General features: G+C 37.2%; 1 protein-coding gene across 14 annotated transcripts in view; it reads right to left on the bottom strand.

Annotated features, from left to right (window-relative positions):
• The window catches only part of Ca-beta (Calcium channel protein beta subunit), a 189,850-nt gene that overhangs the window by 49,781 nt on the left and 120,913 nt on the right, over positions 1 to 19,156 (bottom strand). For 13 of the 14 annotated variants that reach the window (XR_011237000.1, XR_011237002.1, XR_011237001.1 and 10 more), the window contains exon 3: positions 14,216 to 14,251. The exons of the other annotated variant lie outside the window; for it this stretch is intronic. Coding sequence is in view for 9 of the 13 variants with exons in the window: in XM_069500043.1 (XP_069356144.1) it covers positions 14,216 to 14,251 (36 nt within the window). In the remaining 4 variants the exon portion in view is untranslated. The remainder of the gene's footprint in view (positions 1 to 14,215; positions 14,252 to 19,156) is intronic. 14 annotated transcript variants of the gene reach the window in all.

The following is a 19,156-nucleotide window of genomic DNA, read 5'->3' as shown; positions in this document are numbered from 1 at the left end:
GCGCTGGAGTAGGCCGCATCCGGCGTTAGCGCCGGCCCTTGACGCATTATCAAAGCACTTTGTTACAATTTTTTTTAATAATAACTAGCTGATGTCCGCGACTTCATCCGCGTGGATTTGGGTTTTTCAAAATCTCGCGGAAACTCTTTAATTTTACGGGATATAACCTATGTCCTTCCCCGGGATATAAGCTAACTCTATGCCAAATTTCATCAAAATTGGTTGTACGGTTGGGCCGTGAAAAGCTAGCAGACAGACAGACAGAGAGACAGACACTTTCGCATTTATAATCATCATGATCAACCCATCGCCGGCTCACTACAGAGCACGGGTCTCCTCTCACAGTGAGAAGGGTTTTGGCCATAGTCTACCACGCTGGCCATGTGTGAATTGGTAGACTTCACACACCTTTGAGAACATTATGAAGAACTCTCAGGTATGCAGGTTTCCTCACGATGGTTTCCTTCACCGTTAAAGCAAGTGATATTTAATTAATCAATTAAAACGCACATAACTCCGAAAAGTTAGAGGTGCGTGCCCGGGATCGAACCCCCGACCTCCGATTAGAAGGCAGACGTCCTAACCACTAGACTATCACAGCTTGATCACAAAATAGTATTTGACCCCAAACATTACGAAATAACGCCCCTGATTGCAAGTGCTTTGCGCAATTACCTCACCCTGATTCATATCAGAATCGAGCTAGGTCATCAAAGTGATTAGAGAATGATGACCCCTCATCTAATTACCAATTCAAGTAAATCTACTAGATCATGGTCGCAATAAAAATAGCGTATGGCAAGTACTCCGCATTCCGCAGCCGGCAGACGACTGGAGACATAACGGTAAGCGATCACTTTACTTGACTTGTTTATTCAAAGGTCAAATCACCGAACATTATGATATCTATGCTATTTTTGAAGTTCCGTACCGTACCTACCTTATAAACTAAATGAATACCATGCACAACTAACACTCACTAATAAAACTAATAACTTAACTTACTAATTATTATGTAATATATGTTAAATTACTAAGAATACTAATAACTAAACTTACTAATAACCTAACTTGCTAATAACATTCATTAAAACCCATCACACATCAGCAACATAATTAAGAGATAGGTATATCATAAGAGTTAAATATTAAACTTAAATAAAATAATCATCCTGTACCAAAATTTAAAATACCATACGGTAACGAACTTTTTACTTGCCTACCTACATTCATTTATAATTTTAATAATTGCGTTATTACCACGGAACAGAAAGAACAGTGGAAGTGCAATTCACCAAAATTACTATAGGAACCGCTGTCGCCAAACTCATACAAATATACCGATAGTCATATATTGCACTACAAAGAAACAAATCATTTGATTTGTCGTTTAAGTTAAGTCAAAACTAGCCTACGTCACAGATTTGGAAATAAACCCTGACGCTCTAGAAATAAGATTTATTTTGCTTTAGCGGAAGAACGTATTTACGAGCTATAGTCACACTCACGTCACACTAGATTCAATTGTCCAATTAATTCCGCTACTTGACCATAGATGGCGGTATTCTAAGTAGTAGCAATTATAAACTTAATTACTTTAAACATATGGTTGACATTTGAGTGATCGGTCGATTTTTTTTCCTCCTCAGTTAAGGCTGCACCACGTAGCTCAATGAATTACCTATCGATATCGATAGATACTCGTTATTTTGTTCATTCGCAAAAATAAAATTAAAAAAGGTAATTATAAAATTGAATAAAAGTGCTGGTATGTATGCATGCCTTTTACAAGTATGCACAATAAATACTGCAACGTATGAAAATAGATAAATTTTATTTATTGCCCTTGAAATAAAACATATTTGTTAAGAAACTGGCGTTTCGAAAGTCTTATTTTTAATTTTAATAAATGGTGTATGCGAACATTTATGTATATATTTTTCGACTATTGCCTTCATCAAATCGGTAACGTGATTAGACGCAGGAATCTCCGAATCACTGTGTCTTTTTGAAGAACCTGGAGTGACCACATTTATCATTTTGTGGCTGAAACCAAAATTAAATTTTGAGAATAAATCCGTACTAATATTATAAATGCGAAAGTGTGTCTGTCTGTCTGTCTGTCTGTCTGCTAGCTTTTCACGGCTCAACCGATCAACCGTTTTTGATGAAATTTGGTACAGAGATAGCTTGCATCCCGGGAAAGGACATAGGAAGTTGAAAAGTTCCCACAGGATTTTTAAAAACCTAAATCCACGCGGACGAAGTCGCGGGCATCATCTAGTACCTATATAAAAATGAATAGGAGAAAAATTAATTAGTGTGTTTATGAATTAAATTTGATATTTAGTCAGTCAATCTTCATACAAAAATATAACTAAGAGGTGTGTTGTTTTGTATTATAATATCAAGTATTTTCAATACTTACTGAAAGTAATAAAATAAAACAAGGTTATTTGATTAAAAGACTTAACGATTTTCATTGATGGAAGCGCAGTAGGTTTCGTATATCTATATCCTTTATTTGATATTATAAAATCGACTTCTAAAAAAATGTTCAGAGCATATCATGCTTGATTTGGTTGGCATCCAATTAACTCTACCCGTTGCATCTATCCATTTCTCTTTGATGCTTGCATCTTTGGGAAACCTAAAAATATTTTAAATGAAGGTTAGAGGAACTACTGATGTCTATTTAGTGATGAATGCAACGTCTCACTCATTAATAAATTATAATTATTGCGTTACTATTTATTTATATCCTTGTATCGATATCAATCGATAAATTCAATATTCTACTTGGCCACATCACTATTTGAGTAGCGAACACGGAGCGAAGTACTTTCGGAATAGAATCAATCCAAAATAAACTTTATCTTAATTGTTTAAGGTTGATTTTGACTAACCGTTCTATTAAATATTAGTAAATTGAAATAAATTAAGATTTTATAGAAAACAATGAAAATCGTACTTACCGATGATACGAAACACCTCCATTTTTAAGATTTTTTCTCCTACTATCATTTTTACACTCCAAAACGGAACAGTAACATTGCTAGGGCAATATGAATTTGTCGCGAGACTACCAACTCCACGCGATGTTAGAACGCGACTGGGATCAGTTTTACGTAACTACGCTTAATTGTGGCACGCGTGCCACGCCTACTTAGCACTTCCACTGTTTTTTCTGTTCCGTGGTTATTACCTACTAAATATAAGTTTTAAAATATCGTACATTTGGTTCAATGTTGTTAGTTTATAAGTATTGTTATTTAGCTTTTAATAAGATATGTGTGACGTGTATATACCTAATGTTAACGGCTTCGGTATACGGAAAAACTCAAGCTTCGAGTTTATGATTATACCTGAATTTGTGTAACCTGTAAATAAATAAAATAAATTAAAAAAAAAAACCTGATGCTCACGATGAAGTATATGCATGTTCTTAATAAGTAGATTTGAATACAGATCCTTAGATTCGAATGAAAATTATTTACACGGAGAATTAGATAGTTGCGCCCGAGTCCCGAAGAAATTATTGGCGATCAATCACTTAAGCAGGCGTTTGCAGCACCGACGCGGTGTCGCCTGCTTAATAATCTTTTATCGGATATACGTATCTATATATTGGAGGGTCGATATTGAAAGAGTTCTTACTGTCTGTAGACACCGTGAAAAGAAACGTATGAGCTTTACTCTACGGAAGGTAGCCATCTTTATTTTAGTTGTCAGAGTTGGACTTTGACACGCACGCATTTGTTGTGGTTCACAATTTTCTCTCGCGTTAAATTAATTAAGTATCAGATTATAGCTTAGCTAATTATTATTCTTTGAGATAGGTAGGTAGTTTCTTAATCGTGATATTTAATTCGGTGATTGTGATATAGTTAGAACAGTAATTGTTCGATGCTAATGTACATTGTGTTAAATCGTAACATCTAGTGCCATCCGGTGACTTTGTCTGCAAAGCACTATTAATAATGTTCGCGTAGTTGTTTGACGAATATGGAATATCAATGATTGGTGAATATTAGAGTAATTCGTGAGTTAACGTTTAGCTCAGTGGATAGGTTATTATAATGACATCCGTTAAGGTTATTTCTGCAGACGCTAGTGATTTAGAGTGTAATTGGAGATATACCGGCAGCTGAGATAATGATTAGTTTGAAGTGATAGTTTAGTGTGATAGTAACTTGAAGTTAACTTTGATAGTAGGTACCCGCTTTAGAATCGTATAACCCGGTCGGTAAAGAATCATTGATGACTCTCGTGTAATGTTGAAATGGATTAGACAATGAGTTGCCCATGAGATCGAATAGCTTACATTCTACCTGGTTTCTGATGTGATCGCTTATTTGGGTGGATAGTAGTCGTGGCGCGTGTGGCGCACGATGCTATGGTGTTCTGTATGCAGATGTGCACAGAGTGGAGAAGGTAGAGCTATTGCGATATTCTGAATTAGTAATGAGAAGTCAATTATAAGATCTGGTTTAGATCGTAAGAGAGTCGATGCAATGATCCTTTTAAGAGCGTTCATGAAGTTGTGATTGATTACCTTGAGATGATTAGATAACGGAGTAGGTCGTGACTTGATTGAGAGGTTGCAATAGCAATTGCGCCCTAATCACACGATGTAGTGTTTAGCTTAGGTTAGCTAGTTTAGAGTGAGGTGAGGGGTCGCTGTGAGGGGTGGTTGGAGGCGACCATAGGTAGGGTTAGGTTAGGGTGATCTGGTTGTGTTACGTTGATGGCTTCCATGTGCGATACGTTACTGAGAACTATTTGTAAAGAACATGGATTAAAGTACCTACTTATTAATTACTACCTTCTGATGTCGGCTAAAGATGAATAATAATTATCGGCCATCCTCCTGTTCTCCGACATCAGAAGTGGGATACACGATTTATGCCCACATTTTCGAAAATCATTGCAACACTAGCTTTGTTTAAAAAAAAAAAAAGTTACAAGATTTTTTTTTTTTTTTATTTATTTGTGCAAGACATGTTTTCAATTTTAATACCCATACGTGGTCTTTCTTGAAAAGCTTGATTTACTTTTGTGTGTTTTGAATAAAAAGAGAAAGAAAAAAGGATTATTTTGTGTAGAGATGCGCTAAGGAGTGGTGAAAGTGGCCGTGATTTAATGGAGTTAAACTCAAACTCGAATCATTTATTCAAAATAGTTAAGTTTAGTTAATTTACAATTTTGACTGTCAGTTGTAGGAGTTATGTGGTATGGTGGTGATGGTGAATTGCGTAAGCTTGGAGCTAAGGCTACGAGGGTTCCAAACTACTTGGTTTCCTTACTAAATGGTTATAGCATTGGGAGTGTGATGTCCCAGCACGGTAGTCATCTAATTTAATAGCTAGTGGTCTGATGTTTTCAGCTGCTGAGATTGACTATCTAGCACTCTCAGATCATGATGCTACTTGGGCATTGGCAGTAAGGGTTGAAAAAAAAGTGCGATATAGGTCTGCATGGTCTTAATGTGGGAGGGACTACAACGGGGTTAATACGAAATAATTTTATTCATGAAATTTATCTTGTCCCTTACATTTTCGAATATTCGGAAAGCGTCGGCGAGGCATTTGATTCCTTTCATGATGTTGTATAACTTTTCTATGTGCTGTGTTTACCCTCTAAGAAGGTGAAAATGGATAATTGTAATAATAAAACGGTATGGTTGACTGAAGGGATTTTTGGTATAATAGAGTCACGGAGTGACACTGAAGCTGGGCTAAGATGAGATGAGGACTGGCTCTGTAGAGGAGTGCGCTATTCGCCTATGCAGTGTATTTGCAGACATAGTGAATCAGTCGTTTGAATAAGGGGTTTTCCCTAGCAACTTAAAAATTTCTATAGTTACCATTCCTGTAGCCCGTGTTCAAAAAAAAAGGCGATTGATGTGGCACCGTCCTATAACATTGGTGCCAATATTAGCGGGAATGATTGGAAAGGTAATGGTGAAACGTCTCAAAAAAAAATTCAATGCCAATGGTGTGCTCGTGGATGAACGATTTGGTTTTTACAATGACAGCTCCACTGTCGAGGATTGTTTCTGTTTAAGTGGAATAGATAATGATAGCCTGAATGACAGGGTGCCTATTGCTATTATTTTTCTGGATGTGACTAAGGCTTTTGACTTTGTGAATCATAAAATATTATTGGATAAATTAGATGGATATGGTGTTGCAAGAAGAGCTTATGAATGGATAGAGTCGTATTTGAATGGACTGAAAATGTGCGCTGGGATTGCTAGAATGAAAAATAATACCAAAGGGTGTACGAATCTCCACTGGAATGTGATAAGCGGGGGGTACCTCAGAGTGTATGGTATGTGTGGTGTATTAGAATCCTTCCGTTTGAACTGACTTCAAAAACGAAGGAGGTTTTTAAATTCGCCGGAATATTTGTTTTCTTTTTGTAACTTGTATTGGTGACATTACGATAGCGACCATTGTTCGTTGTGTATTGTTTGCAGATGATAGAATAATGTTGAAGGAACGTAGGAATGGGAATTGAACGGCGCTTTGGAGGATAATTAATTGAATTAGTAATAATGACTTGGAAGTGCGCTTAAATAAAACTAAAATGATGCAGTTCATGATCATGCGACGATGGAGAGGGTTGATGATTTAAAGTTTTTGGGAATAATTTGCGACAAGAACTCTAATTTGAGGGTGCACATTAGGTGTGTGTGCTGAATTGGACGAATTTGTGTATGCGTGGACTCCTTCCACTGTGATGTATGAGCATAGAGGATATGGGCGTATTTATTAGGAGATGTCAAAAATATTTCCAACGAGATTATGAGGTAAGGATGAGTGGGTCGGTTGGATGCACGCACGAGCTATGCATTTCAGAATGTCACAGTGGTACATGCATTAAAAGCGTTTGCGCTATGGCCGTAAAAAAAAAATGAACAATAAGCTGCCAATTGACCTCAAAAAGATGAGTTTGGATGTGTATAAGGAAGAGCTTAGTGAATTGCTTTTGGAAAAGTGCTATTGCGACGTTAAAGAATATTTGATTTATAAAAATGGGTTGTCTAAACGGCGAGGTGGCCATTTAGATGATTAACGGCGAGGTGGCTGTTTTGAAAAAAAAAAGGGGGTTGTCTAAAAGGCGAGGTGGCCATTTAGATGATAAACGGCGAGGTGGCTGTTTTGAAAAAAAAGGGGGTTATCTAAAAGGCGAGGTGGCCATTTAGATGATAAACGGCGAGGTGGCTGTTTTGAAAAAAAGGGAGTTGTCTAAAAGGCGAGGTGGCCATTTAGATGATAAACGGCGAGGTGGCTGTTCCGATAATGGATGGACGGCGGCGTGGCCGTTTCAGCTGAGGGGAGTTAGCTTGGTGTATAGTGTGGTGGGTATTTGAAACAGGTGATAGGATCAGTAGCGGGGTACTGCTGGAGTTCGGGTTTTATGAGACATAATTATGAGCGGTGAGTCTATTATGGCAAATGGTGCAGTGTGTTTTAGAAGTTGCTACTATGGATAAAGTTGGGCTATGCTTTGGTTGTGTCATGCTTGTTTTATTTGTAATGGTTGTGATATGCATGCTTTAGAATATGTGGTTTGTGTGCTTGTGCTGATTGTCAGGATGAACGAGCGGATGTTCTGACGTTTATAAAATGTTTGTGCTTGATACATACTAGCGCCCGAGGACGGTCGCATGTCAGAATGGCCGTATTGGAGGGTCGATATTGAAAGAGTTCTTACTGTCTGTAGACACCGTGAAAAGAAACGTATGAGCTTTACTCTACGGAAGGTAGCCATCTTTATTTTAGTTGTCAGAGTTGGACTTTGACACGCACGCATTTGTTGTGGTTCACAATTTTCTCTCGCGTTAAATTAATTAAGTATCAGATTATAGCTTAGCTAATTATTATTCTTTGAGATAGGTAGGTAGTTTCTTAATCGTGATATTTAATTCGGTGATTGTGATATAGTTAGAACAGTAATTGTTCGATGCTAATGTACATTGTGTTAAATCGTAACATCTAGTGCCATCCGGTGACTTTGTCTGCAAAGCACTATTAATAATGTTCGCGTAGTTGTTTGACGAATATGGAATATCAATGATTGGTGAATATTAGAGTAATTCGTGAGTTAACGTTTAGCTCAGTGGATAGGTTATTATAATGACATCCGTTAAGGTTATTTCTGCAGACGCTAGTGATTTAGAGTGTAATTGGAGATATACCGGCAGCTGAGATAATGATTAGTTTGAAGTGATAGTTTAGTGTGATAGTAACTTGAAGTTAACTTTGATAGTAGGTACCCGCTTTAGAATCGTATAACCCGGTCGGTAAAGAATCATTGATGACTCTCGTGTAATGTTGAAATGGATTAGACAATGAGTTGCCCATGAGATCGAATAGCTTACATTCTACCTGGTTTCTGATGTGATCGCTTATTTGGGTGGATAGTAGTCGTGGCGCGTGTGGCGCACGATGCTATGGTGTTCTGTATGCAGATGTGCACAGAGTGGAGAAGGTAGAGCTATTGCGATATTCTGAATTAGTAATGAGAAGTCAATTATAAGATCTGGTTTAGATCGTAAGAGAGTCGATGCAATGATCCTTTTAAGAGCGTTCATGAAGTTGTGATTGATTACCTTGAGATGATTAGATAACGGAGTAGGTCGTGACTTGATTGAGAGGTTGCAATAGCAATTGCGCCCTAATCACACGATGTAGTGTTTAGCTTAGGTTAGCTAGTTTAGAGTGAGGTGAGGGGTCGCTGTGAGGGGTGGTTGGAGGCGACCATAGGTAGGGTTAGGTTAGGGTGATCTGGTTGTGTTACGTTGATGGCTTCCATGTGCGATACGTTACTGAGAACTATTTGTAAAGAACATGGATTAAAGTACCTACTTATTAATTACTACCTTCTGATGTCGGCTAAAGATGAATAATAATTATCGGCCATCCTCCTGTTCTCCGACATATATATATAAAAGGAAAAGGTGACTGACTGACTGATCTATCAACGCACAGCTCAAACTACTGGACGGATCGGGCTGAAATTTGGCATGCAGATAGCTATTATGACGTAGGCATCCGCTAAGAAAGGATTTTTGAAAATTCAACTCCTAAGGGGGTGAAATAGGGATTTGAAATTTTGTAGTCCACGCGGACGAAGTCGCGAGCATAAGCTAGTTTAGAAATAAAGAAAGAAAGAAAATGCATTTATTTGTTCTTGCGGTGTCACAGATAAAAACAAAGTACAAATGTAACATTTTCATCTGTGACACCGCCCCAAATGGGTGTACAGCTCAGCATAATGTCTTGCATCATATGCGTTAACACACATAAGATGCAGGACGCTGATTTTCAGACTGTGTATTTCGGAGAGATTGTTCAGGAACTTCACAACCTTTGTCCTTTTTAGGGTTTCGTACCTCAAAAGGAAAAAAGGAAGCCTTATATCGGATTACTTTGTTGTCTGTCTGTCAAGAAAACCTATAGAGTACCTACTTCCCGTTGACCAAGAATCATGAAAGGCAGGTAGGTAGGCCTTATTGCACAAGTAAAGGAATAAATCTGAAAACCGTAAATTTGTGGTTAAGTACATCACACAAAAAAATATATGTGTTAATGAACAAATGAGTAATAAGTATTTTCAATTTTCAAAGTAAGATAACTATACCAAGTGGGGTAACATATACCTACCTGTATATTCTAAAACAGATTTTTATTTATTTTAGCGCGGGGCCTGTGCGGGTGGCCCCACCCCGATTGCGATCTCGGCCTGTCGCGTACTATAGATAGGTATACGTATAAGATTCATTGTTTTTATCAAACTTCCAAAAGCCTCAACTCGGCAAATTTAAACTTTCTTTTAAGTGCTATCTTTCTTCCCAGGACAGTCTCCATTCTTCAACGCTTATAAAATCTATTATGAAATAAACTACGAAAATAATCTCAGCTTAAATACAATAACCACTTACTTAAGTACTTAGAAGTACACGCAATAACTTGTGACTAATACCCAAACTATATAAAAAAGAATGACGAAACGAGCTTTATAATCCGAAGACACGAAACCGGTAATGTAAAAATAAAATCGAATATGATCTCGACAATTGCAGGCATGTCCGGGCGCCGCATTACTCACCGCCTTCGAGTAATGAGTAAAAGTGAGTAATATCATTTGAGACTTATATTATTACTAGCTGACCCCCACGGCTTCGCCCGCGTGGTTTTTAAAGAACCCATGGGAACTTTTGATTTTCCAGGACAAAGAGTAACCTATCCGTAGTAGCCCGTCCCCGTGATGCAAGATATCTCAGTACCGAATTTCGTAAAAACATTTAATCGCATGATTCTTTAAAAATCCCATGGTATCACCACGATTAAAGAATGCAATTCCTTACGGCATCAAGGCTGGGGAGTTGGATCCTCGAGTTCAAAAAGTCTTTACTTGGTAGGTAGCTACTCTGGTAGTTGGTAGGTACCTCTAATATAATCGCACTGCGACATAATCGCGTTGCCGCAGCCGTCGCCATTATTTTGATTTCGTGGTATCTCCTAACATATAAATCTAAATGAAATGAAAACCCTGTGTATCACAGGGCAATTTTGGTCTAAATTAAACAATGACTTATATGTAGAAATTAAACAATTGAGATGTCGAACAATTTTATTTTGATATAAGGAATTATACCTACTATGATAGTAAAAACACCTCCGAAAGTAAAGCTTTGTTTTAGACCACATTTCAAAACCATAAAAATGGTTTTTGTGAACCTACCGTAAAAAATTTTTTAGAGCTGTTTAAGAGGAACAATTCCACCGAACTGTTTTCGTGTAACTTTAACTATTTAGGCAGCGCACGCCACGGAAGCTCATAGAGACGACTTTTTTCACTTTATTGCAATTTTTGAACGGATCTCTAATTTTTTTGAAAAGTCGCCTTCTAATCGGAGGTCGTGGGTTCGATCCTCACGGACGCGCACCTCTAACTTTTCGGAGTTATGTGCGTTTTAATTAATCACTTGCTTCTTTAACGGTGAAGGAAAACATCGTGAGGAAACCTGCATGCCTGAGAGTTCTAGTCTACCAATCCGCACATGGCCAGCGTGGTAGACTATAGCCAAAACCCTTCTCACTCTGAGAGGAGACCTGTGCTCTGTAGTGAGCCGGTGATGGGTTGTTCATGATGATGATGATGAATCTCTGGTTCACCAATCTTTCATCAACAAAGGCGGTCGCCGATGCTCAAACCATTAGGCTATTAACAGGCAATTATCCTAATGTCTCGAGTTCATAAAAAAGGCTCAAACATGAGATAGAAATCAGGTTTGTCAATACTGTTAGTAGTCATAAAGTAATTTCATTAATTATTTCACGTCTCATTAAGTGCGGGCCCAATATATCACGGGGAAGAAAGTCATAAGGCACCACCCACGGCACAGCCTCCACACAAAGCCTACCGACGAACAGGTCAGTTTTAATTAGAATAAATTAAGTCAATCAAATGATCTGACAGGAAGACCACGTTTACATAGCATCGATACCGTTGATATTATTATCTGTGGCTTTGGCAATAAGTGAACTAGTGCCTAGTGACCAAGAGAGACAGAGGCTTAAATTATGCTGGTTGCTTTTTAGGGTTCCGTACCTCAAAAAGAAAAACGGAACCCTTATAGGATCACTTTGTTGTCTGTCTGTCTGTCGGTCTGTCAAGAAACCTAGAGGGTACTTCCCGTTCACCTAGAATCATGAAATTTGGCAGGTAGGTGGGTCTGATAGCTGGTATGAGGGGAAAAATTTGAAAACCGTGACTTTGTGGTTACATCACAAAAAAAAAATTGTGGTCATAAACTTATAAATAATTAACATTTTCAATTTTCGAAGTAAGATAGCTATACCAAGTGGGGTATCATATGAAAGGGCTTTACTTGTACATACTAAAACAAATTTTTATTTGTTTTTATGCAGAATAAGTAGTTTTTGATTTATATCGTGCAACATGTCAAAAAAATACGACTGTAGTACGGAACCCTCGGTGCGCAAGCCTGACTCGCAGTTAACCGGTTTTTTGTACTTATTGAAAAATATATAAATATTTATAATTTATATTTAAAATAAATTGCTATATAGCTACGACTAGGCAGGTTAGTTTTTATTAAACAGTGACAGATCGGTTTTAGTTATGTGCACACGATGTCGCTACGATATTGTGTGAACGCGCTACGCCTAGTAAACAGTATGGACCAAATTCTGACAGATTGACGACTTTTCTAAACATTTTAAAATAAATTCTAAGCCATCAATCTTGCGAGTGTTTATTTGCCTTATAATTAAGAAAATCTCTACTAATTCCTTCGTGATAATTAATTTGATCATTTTATTTTTTATTGCACTAAATATTTTTAATGCATTATATTAATATTATTTACTTACCTATTTATAATTACTATTGTAGAACTTTTAGTGGGCAGTGCCTATCAATTATTTTTTATATTTTTCTTATTTTCTTTAAATAAAAGAGCTCTTTTAAATAATTAAGCACAATAGAGTTTTTCGAGACATCAAACGAGTCGCAGGGAGCCGATGGATGGCGGCGGCGCAAGACAGTGGCGTGTGGAAGTTCTCACAAGAGACCTTTGTCCAACAGTTGTGGGCGTCCATCGGTTGATAATGATGATGATGAATCACATTCAAAACTTATTTTAGTGAACATATTATAGTTAAAGCATCTAGCAATAGCTCTATTCAAATATGTACCTATATTAACAAAGCCATAAATACATTAGCTATACATTTTTGTTTCGCAGAAGTAAGCAGTGCTGGATGCTTTTTTTTAGGGTTCCGTACCTCAAAAGGATAAACGGAACTCTTATAGGATCACTTTGTTGTCTGTCTGTCTGTCTGTCGGTCTCTCAAGAAACCTAGAGGGTACTTCCCGTTGACCTAGAATCATGAAATTTGGCAGGTAGGTAGATCTTATAAGTAACATTTGAGGAAAAATCTGAAAACCGTGAATTTAGGGTTAGATCACACAAAAAAAATTAAATTGTGGTCATGAACCAATAATTAGTATTTTCAATTTTCGAAGTAAGATAACTAATCAAGTGGGGTATCATATGAAAGGTCTTCACTTGTGCATTCTAAAACAGATTTTTATTTATTTTTATGTATCATAGTTTCTGAATTATCCTGCCAAATGTCGAAAAAATACGACTGTAGTACGAAACCCTCATTGCGCGAGCCTGACTCGCACTTGGCCGGTTTTTTTTACAAAATCTCTCAAAATAAGGCACGCGATGTACTCTTTTTTTATGTGAGTATGTACATAATTCAGACGCATGATCTGGGAGTGACTGATCGCCAATTTGAATCATATAAAAAAAACTTAATCGTTTCTAAAGGTGGTTTCTCACATACCGCGATAGTACGAGCCGCGTAGCACCTAATTTGTTCGGACTCGTAATCTACAAGCTTGTACGTTTGTTCGGTTTGTAAAGGTGAATTTGTTGTATAGAAGCAGGCGTTATTTTGCGGAAGTCCATGATATACAATGAACCAAAAGCTTAATTGCTTGCCTGGTAGCTGCTTTTTCCTGCATGGTTAGCAGTGGGAGGGCGGGTGGTGCATTTCGCATGCTGCATGTTGCATCATACAGATTCGACCTGTGTCAGCGGATTATAGCAAATTAAGCTTTTGGTTCATTGTATAAGGTGAATTTGAGCTTGCTTATACGTTTACTAGCTTATTATTTCCGCAACTTCGTCGGCGTGGACTACTTACGCAAATTTTGCACCCCTATTTTACCCCCTTAGGAGTTGAATTTTCTAGTGTGCAAATAAACAACGAAATCCGAATTGTAAGATTTGTCAAAATTCAATTTTTTTGAATCACTATAATCCATACTAATATTATAAATGCGAAAGTATGTCTGTCTGTCTGTCTGTCTGTCTGTCTGTCTGCTAGCCTTTCACGGCCCAACCGTTCAACCGATTTTGACGAAATTTGGTACAGCGATAGCTTACATCCCGGGGAAGGATAGGCTACTTTTTATCCCGGGAAATCAAAGAGTTCCCACGGGATTTTTAAAAACCTAAAGCCACGCAGACGAAGTCGCGGGCATCAGCTAGTTATTAGATATGTGATACTATACGCGCGTAAATAGTTTTTTTTAATTAAAATTGGCGATAGTATCCTGTTTGAATTAAGATGGCCTGCGCGATTAATTTGGTGTGACTTACCTTTGACGATATTAGCGTCAAGGAGGGCGTCGACTCCTGCGAAACAAAAGGAGCCTGCTTTAGTTGCTTTTTGGAAAAACGGAAGCGAGACGGAAAATTAAAGCGAATTAGCGACGAAAAACAAGCATATTATCTTGAGCAAATACCTATTATATTACTTACTACTATATCTAAATATATAAAAGAAAAAGGTGACTGACTGATCTATGAACGCACAGCTCAAACTACTGGACGGATCGGGCTAAAATTTGGCATGCAGATAGCTATTATGACGTAGGCATCCGCTAAGAAAGGATTTTTGAGAATTCAACCCCTAAGGGGGTGAAATAGGGTTTTGAAATTTGTGTAGTCCACACGAAGTCGCGAGCATAAGTTAGTAGTTACTAAATTAAGGGCTATGACATAAGTAGATCATTAGATCGGCAAAAATATAAATAGACTTATTCCCTATCCTGTGGGAATCCCGAAAAATCAGGCCTTATTTCTTGTCTATAAATGATGTAACCACAAAGCTAGCAAAAACGAAAACATTGATGATTTCTTCTATGATACCACAAAAAAGAACGCGAAAAAATATATAAAAAATCCTACACTTTGTAAAAGTTCACGATATATTGCAAATAATAAATAAATAAATAAATAAATAATTAAGTAAGTTAGAGTATGAGTTTGAATATAAGTTAGAATATCATTTAATACGTAGATTCTAGTTATTTTTAAGAAGTGCCAGCTCGCCAACAAACTTGCTCACCAGTTTGGCGAGAGACAAACAATGAACATATCTGGTATACGCTTGTTATTAAAAAAAATCGGCCAAGTGCGAGTCAGGCTCGCGCAATGAGGGTTCCGTACTACAGTCGTATTTTTTCGACATTTTGCACGATAATTCAAAAACAATAATGCATAAAAATAAATAAAAATCTTTTTTAGAATGTACAGGTGAAGACCTTTCATATGATACCCCACTTGATATAGTCACTCACTTCGAAAGTTGAAAATACTAATTATTAGTTCATGACCACAATTTAATTTTTTTTGTGTGATCTAACCCTAAATTCACGGTTTTCAGATTTTTCTCCAAATGTCAGCTATAAGATCTACCTACCTGCCAAATTTCATGATTCTAGGTCAACGGGAAGTACCCTGTAGGTTTCTTGACAGACAGACAGACAGACAGACAGACAACAAAGTGATCCTATAAGGGTTCCGTTTTTCCTGTTGAGGTACGGAACCCTAAAAACATTAAATAACCAAAATGAAACGAATAATTGTATGAGTCAACAGAGAGCTTTCAAGTTTCGAGTAGTACAAGGATCTTCCAAGAAATAGCTTCAACGCATATCTGTAGAGCAAGAAGGAAAATGTGTCATCGTATACAATCGAGGAAAATTTCATTGCTATACAGATCACCACTGCTCACCGTCTAAAGTCGGACGTCTGCGCTATTTTGTAGTCATAGAAAAAAAATAGTCTTGTCTTAAAAATCAAAGCTACATTTAAAACTGGTACTGAGTACCTATATTTTTATGACCTATTTTTTTGTTTGACCTTATAAACCATATTTTTTACGAACTTGAATCTTGGACAAAGGCTATAAAACTGACATCAAACAATCCACAAACCAATAAATAACACGAAGGTCTTGCCAGTTATCGCTTAACCTATAGTTATATGAGTGGTACCTACTTCATAGTTACAAGTTGCCATCGAGTTATATCTACAGAGTAGCAAACTGTATACCCCATACAATGTGCAGCGCAAGCGTAGTCAGTGCGGCATATTTCTCTCGCGGCTTTTGCAACGATTTGTCGATGAAAATACTACGAGAAAAAGTTGTCGCACTGAATGACATTGGTACCTTCCAATATTAAAAACACATTTTAGCGTTCAAACTATCGTGAGTGATTTCCATATACATTATACATGTATGACAAACCGGCTTTATTCACATATTTAGTCGATGTTAGCCCGACTAGTTAGGACCCCGGATGAGTTCTAAACTACTCGGGTTAACATCGACTAAATACGTGAGTAAAGCCGGTTTGTCGTAAATGTATAATTAAAAAGGCATAATATTATGCACGACATCATAGACACTAATATAACCAACACCATTATTTCTAATCTATATTCTTACTCCATTACCATCTGCATATTATGATAAGAATAGTAATATTGACTGACAATGGATTATACGAACCACTCAGAATGTAAGTTGAGATTTTATCAAATTGCTACAGTCGCATTTGTTGTGATTATATTCCTGCTGAAACTATATGCATAAGGCGCTACGCCCATGTCCGACAATCGGTGACCAATTTTTTGTAATTAACTATCGAAGTTATAAAAAGTCTGACGTGGGCGGAGCGCCTCATACTACATACTACACAGCAACTTTCATTGTGGCTGTAGGCAAACTGGGGAACCACCATTGTAGTTTGACAGCTAAGTACAATGTGACGATTGCAATCACCTCTGATTGGTCAGCACTCTCTCACTATTGGCTAAAATGTACCTATTATTGCAACAACATGCAAACTCAGCCAATATCAAAAACTGAGATTAAGTCCAGCAATAGTGATTGATGTAACTTTTCCGTAATAATGACCAATTGGTCCAGCATGATATCTCTCGCAAATCTGCGAGACATTGCTCACTCTAGTGACGCAACATCTCTCAACAAGTAGGTAGGTATACAAACGTTTTATGATTTCAAGAGCTTCGATGCGGAAGATTATCCTGACGTGTAATTACACACTACATAATATGAATAATCATAATATTGCACGCTCGCAGATAAACTGACCTAACCGGATGGACAGATTTTCAGTGCAGATGCGGATATTACGGATTTCGCATCGGCATCCGCAAGTGCGGAACATTCGCATTAATTCAGACACCCGCATCCACATCCGCATCTGCGGATGTCAAAATATTAGCATCCGCAAAAACCCTGCTGTACCTATATCATAACATGGAATAAATCATAGTTACCGTATAGAAATTGAAGAGACTAGTTAACGTTGCACCCCATATGTAGTTACTTCGATACATATTTATAAAATACCTAGAAAATGTGTAGCAGTTTTAGTTTTAAAACATTTTCTTTATCTACTTTTTTCTTTGTCGCTCTCTATTTATTTATCTAGCCCAATAGTTTTGTTTTTAAATATCTATAACTATCAATTTTGAGTTAGGCCACTGTCGTTCAGAGCTCGCGATGTAAACAAACTAACAAAAAGATCCATTACAGACGGACGGACAAAAACGTGGCGGGCGCAATTATCTTCTACGAACGAGTATTTAGCATTATAAACAATTGCTTTTATTACTATTAAACGTTACGAATAATTACAACAAAACATTGATATAGGTACGAAACTTAGATATCAGTGGTAGGTACACGACAGACGCGTATGAAAGATCTGAAGAAAATGTGCTAAAATCGCTAAAAATTTGGAAGTTTTCGAAAAATGATGTTTTTAAGATATTTTTACTTTAAAGACCTGGAGAGTGACACAGGCTAATTTTTTTTTCCCGGAAAATCCTACTTACGGGATTTTTCAAAACCGCGGACGAAGTCTAAATATATAAAAGGAAAAGGTGACTGACTGACTGATCTATCAACGCTCAGCTCAAACTACTGGACGGATCAGGCTGAAATTTGGCATGCAGATAGCTATTATAATGTAGGCATCCACTAAGAAAGCATTTTTAAAAATTCAACCCCTAAGGGGGTGAAATAGGGGTTTGAAATTTGTGTAGTCCACGCGGATGTATATAATATAGTGTGTAATACAAACAAATAAACACACATTAGACAGGAACAGAGTTAGGACTCGTAATTGTAATCTAGAGCGTCTTAACCTACCGTTGATTTTTTTTTAATATCAATGACTTCAAAAACGAAACACCGCAAAAAACATGGCCGACAAAAAACGAAATCGCATGAGCAAGACAGTTTGGGAACTGCAAAAAGTCCGAAACTCTTCCTTTCTTATTATTATCCTGTCACGGCCAACTATAAAATGCAATTGGCCCTCAAAAAATTCAAACTCGTTAGAATAACGTATTGGTTAAGGCTCACCCCACAAAAGGGGTATGTGTAGGAGAATACACCTAACCTCTTACGTAATAGGGTCTACGTAATTTGGCGGTGCTATTATGGGCTTGCGTTAGCCAGGCGTTTTGATTTTTCGGGATCGTCCTGTTTTTAAAAGTGCTAAAAACGTTACGTACTTATTTAAAAAAAACAATTTAACTTTTACAAGTATTATTGAATCGTCAGGAATCTACCACTGGTTCGGAATGCCTTTCCTACCGAGAAGAACCAGCAAGAAACTCGGCGGTTGCTCTTTTTAAAGATTTGATATACCTACAATATTATGCCATATACTTATAAGTTACTAGCTTATGCCCGCGACTTCGTCCGCGTAGACTACACAAATTTTAAACCTCGATTCTACCCCCTTAGGGGTTGAATTTTGAAAAATCCTTTATTAGCGGATGTCTGCGTCATAATAGCTATCTGCATGCCAAATTTCAGCCCAATCCGTCCAGTAGTTTGAGCTGTGCGTTGATAGATCACTGATCTAAGATCAGTCAGTCAGTCAGTCACCTTTTTGTTTTATTATTTAGATATTTAGATAAGAAAAGTATTTGCAGTCCTGCGCGTTGCTGGAACGAGCTGCAGGTCAAATACACGCACTTTTATCATATTTTAGATAATCTTTAATTGTGTAATATGCTTTTTCAGGAGCATACTTTTGTCAAGCGTCATGTCTCTAGGACCAGCTATCAGTCACTCAGGACTTTGAATTTTATATAATAAATAAAAAATAAAATAAAAAATAAAAATAAAATAAAAAAGCCGTTTATTCCCATACTCCTTAATGCATTATAGTTCACAATGATGTTAGTTTCGTTAATTACAATATATTT

Source organism: Maniola hyperantus, chromosome 1 (assembly GCF_902806685.2).
Source record: "Maniola hyperantus chromosome 1, iAphHyp1.2, whole genome shotgun sequence".
NCBI lineage: Eukaryota > Metazoa > Arthropoda > Insecta > Lepidoptera > Nymphalidae > Maniola > Maniola hyperantus.
The sequence above is the reverse complement of the archived record's forward strand: the minus strand, read 5'-3'. Positions and strand labels throughout refer to the sequence as shown.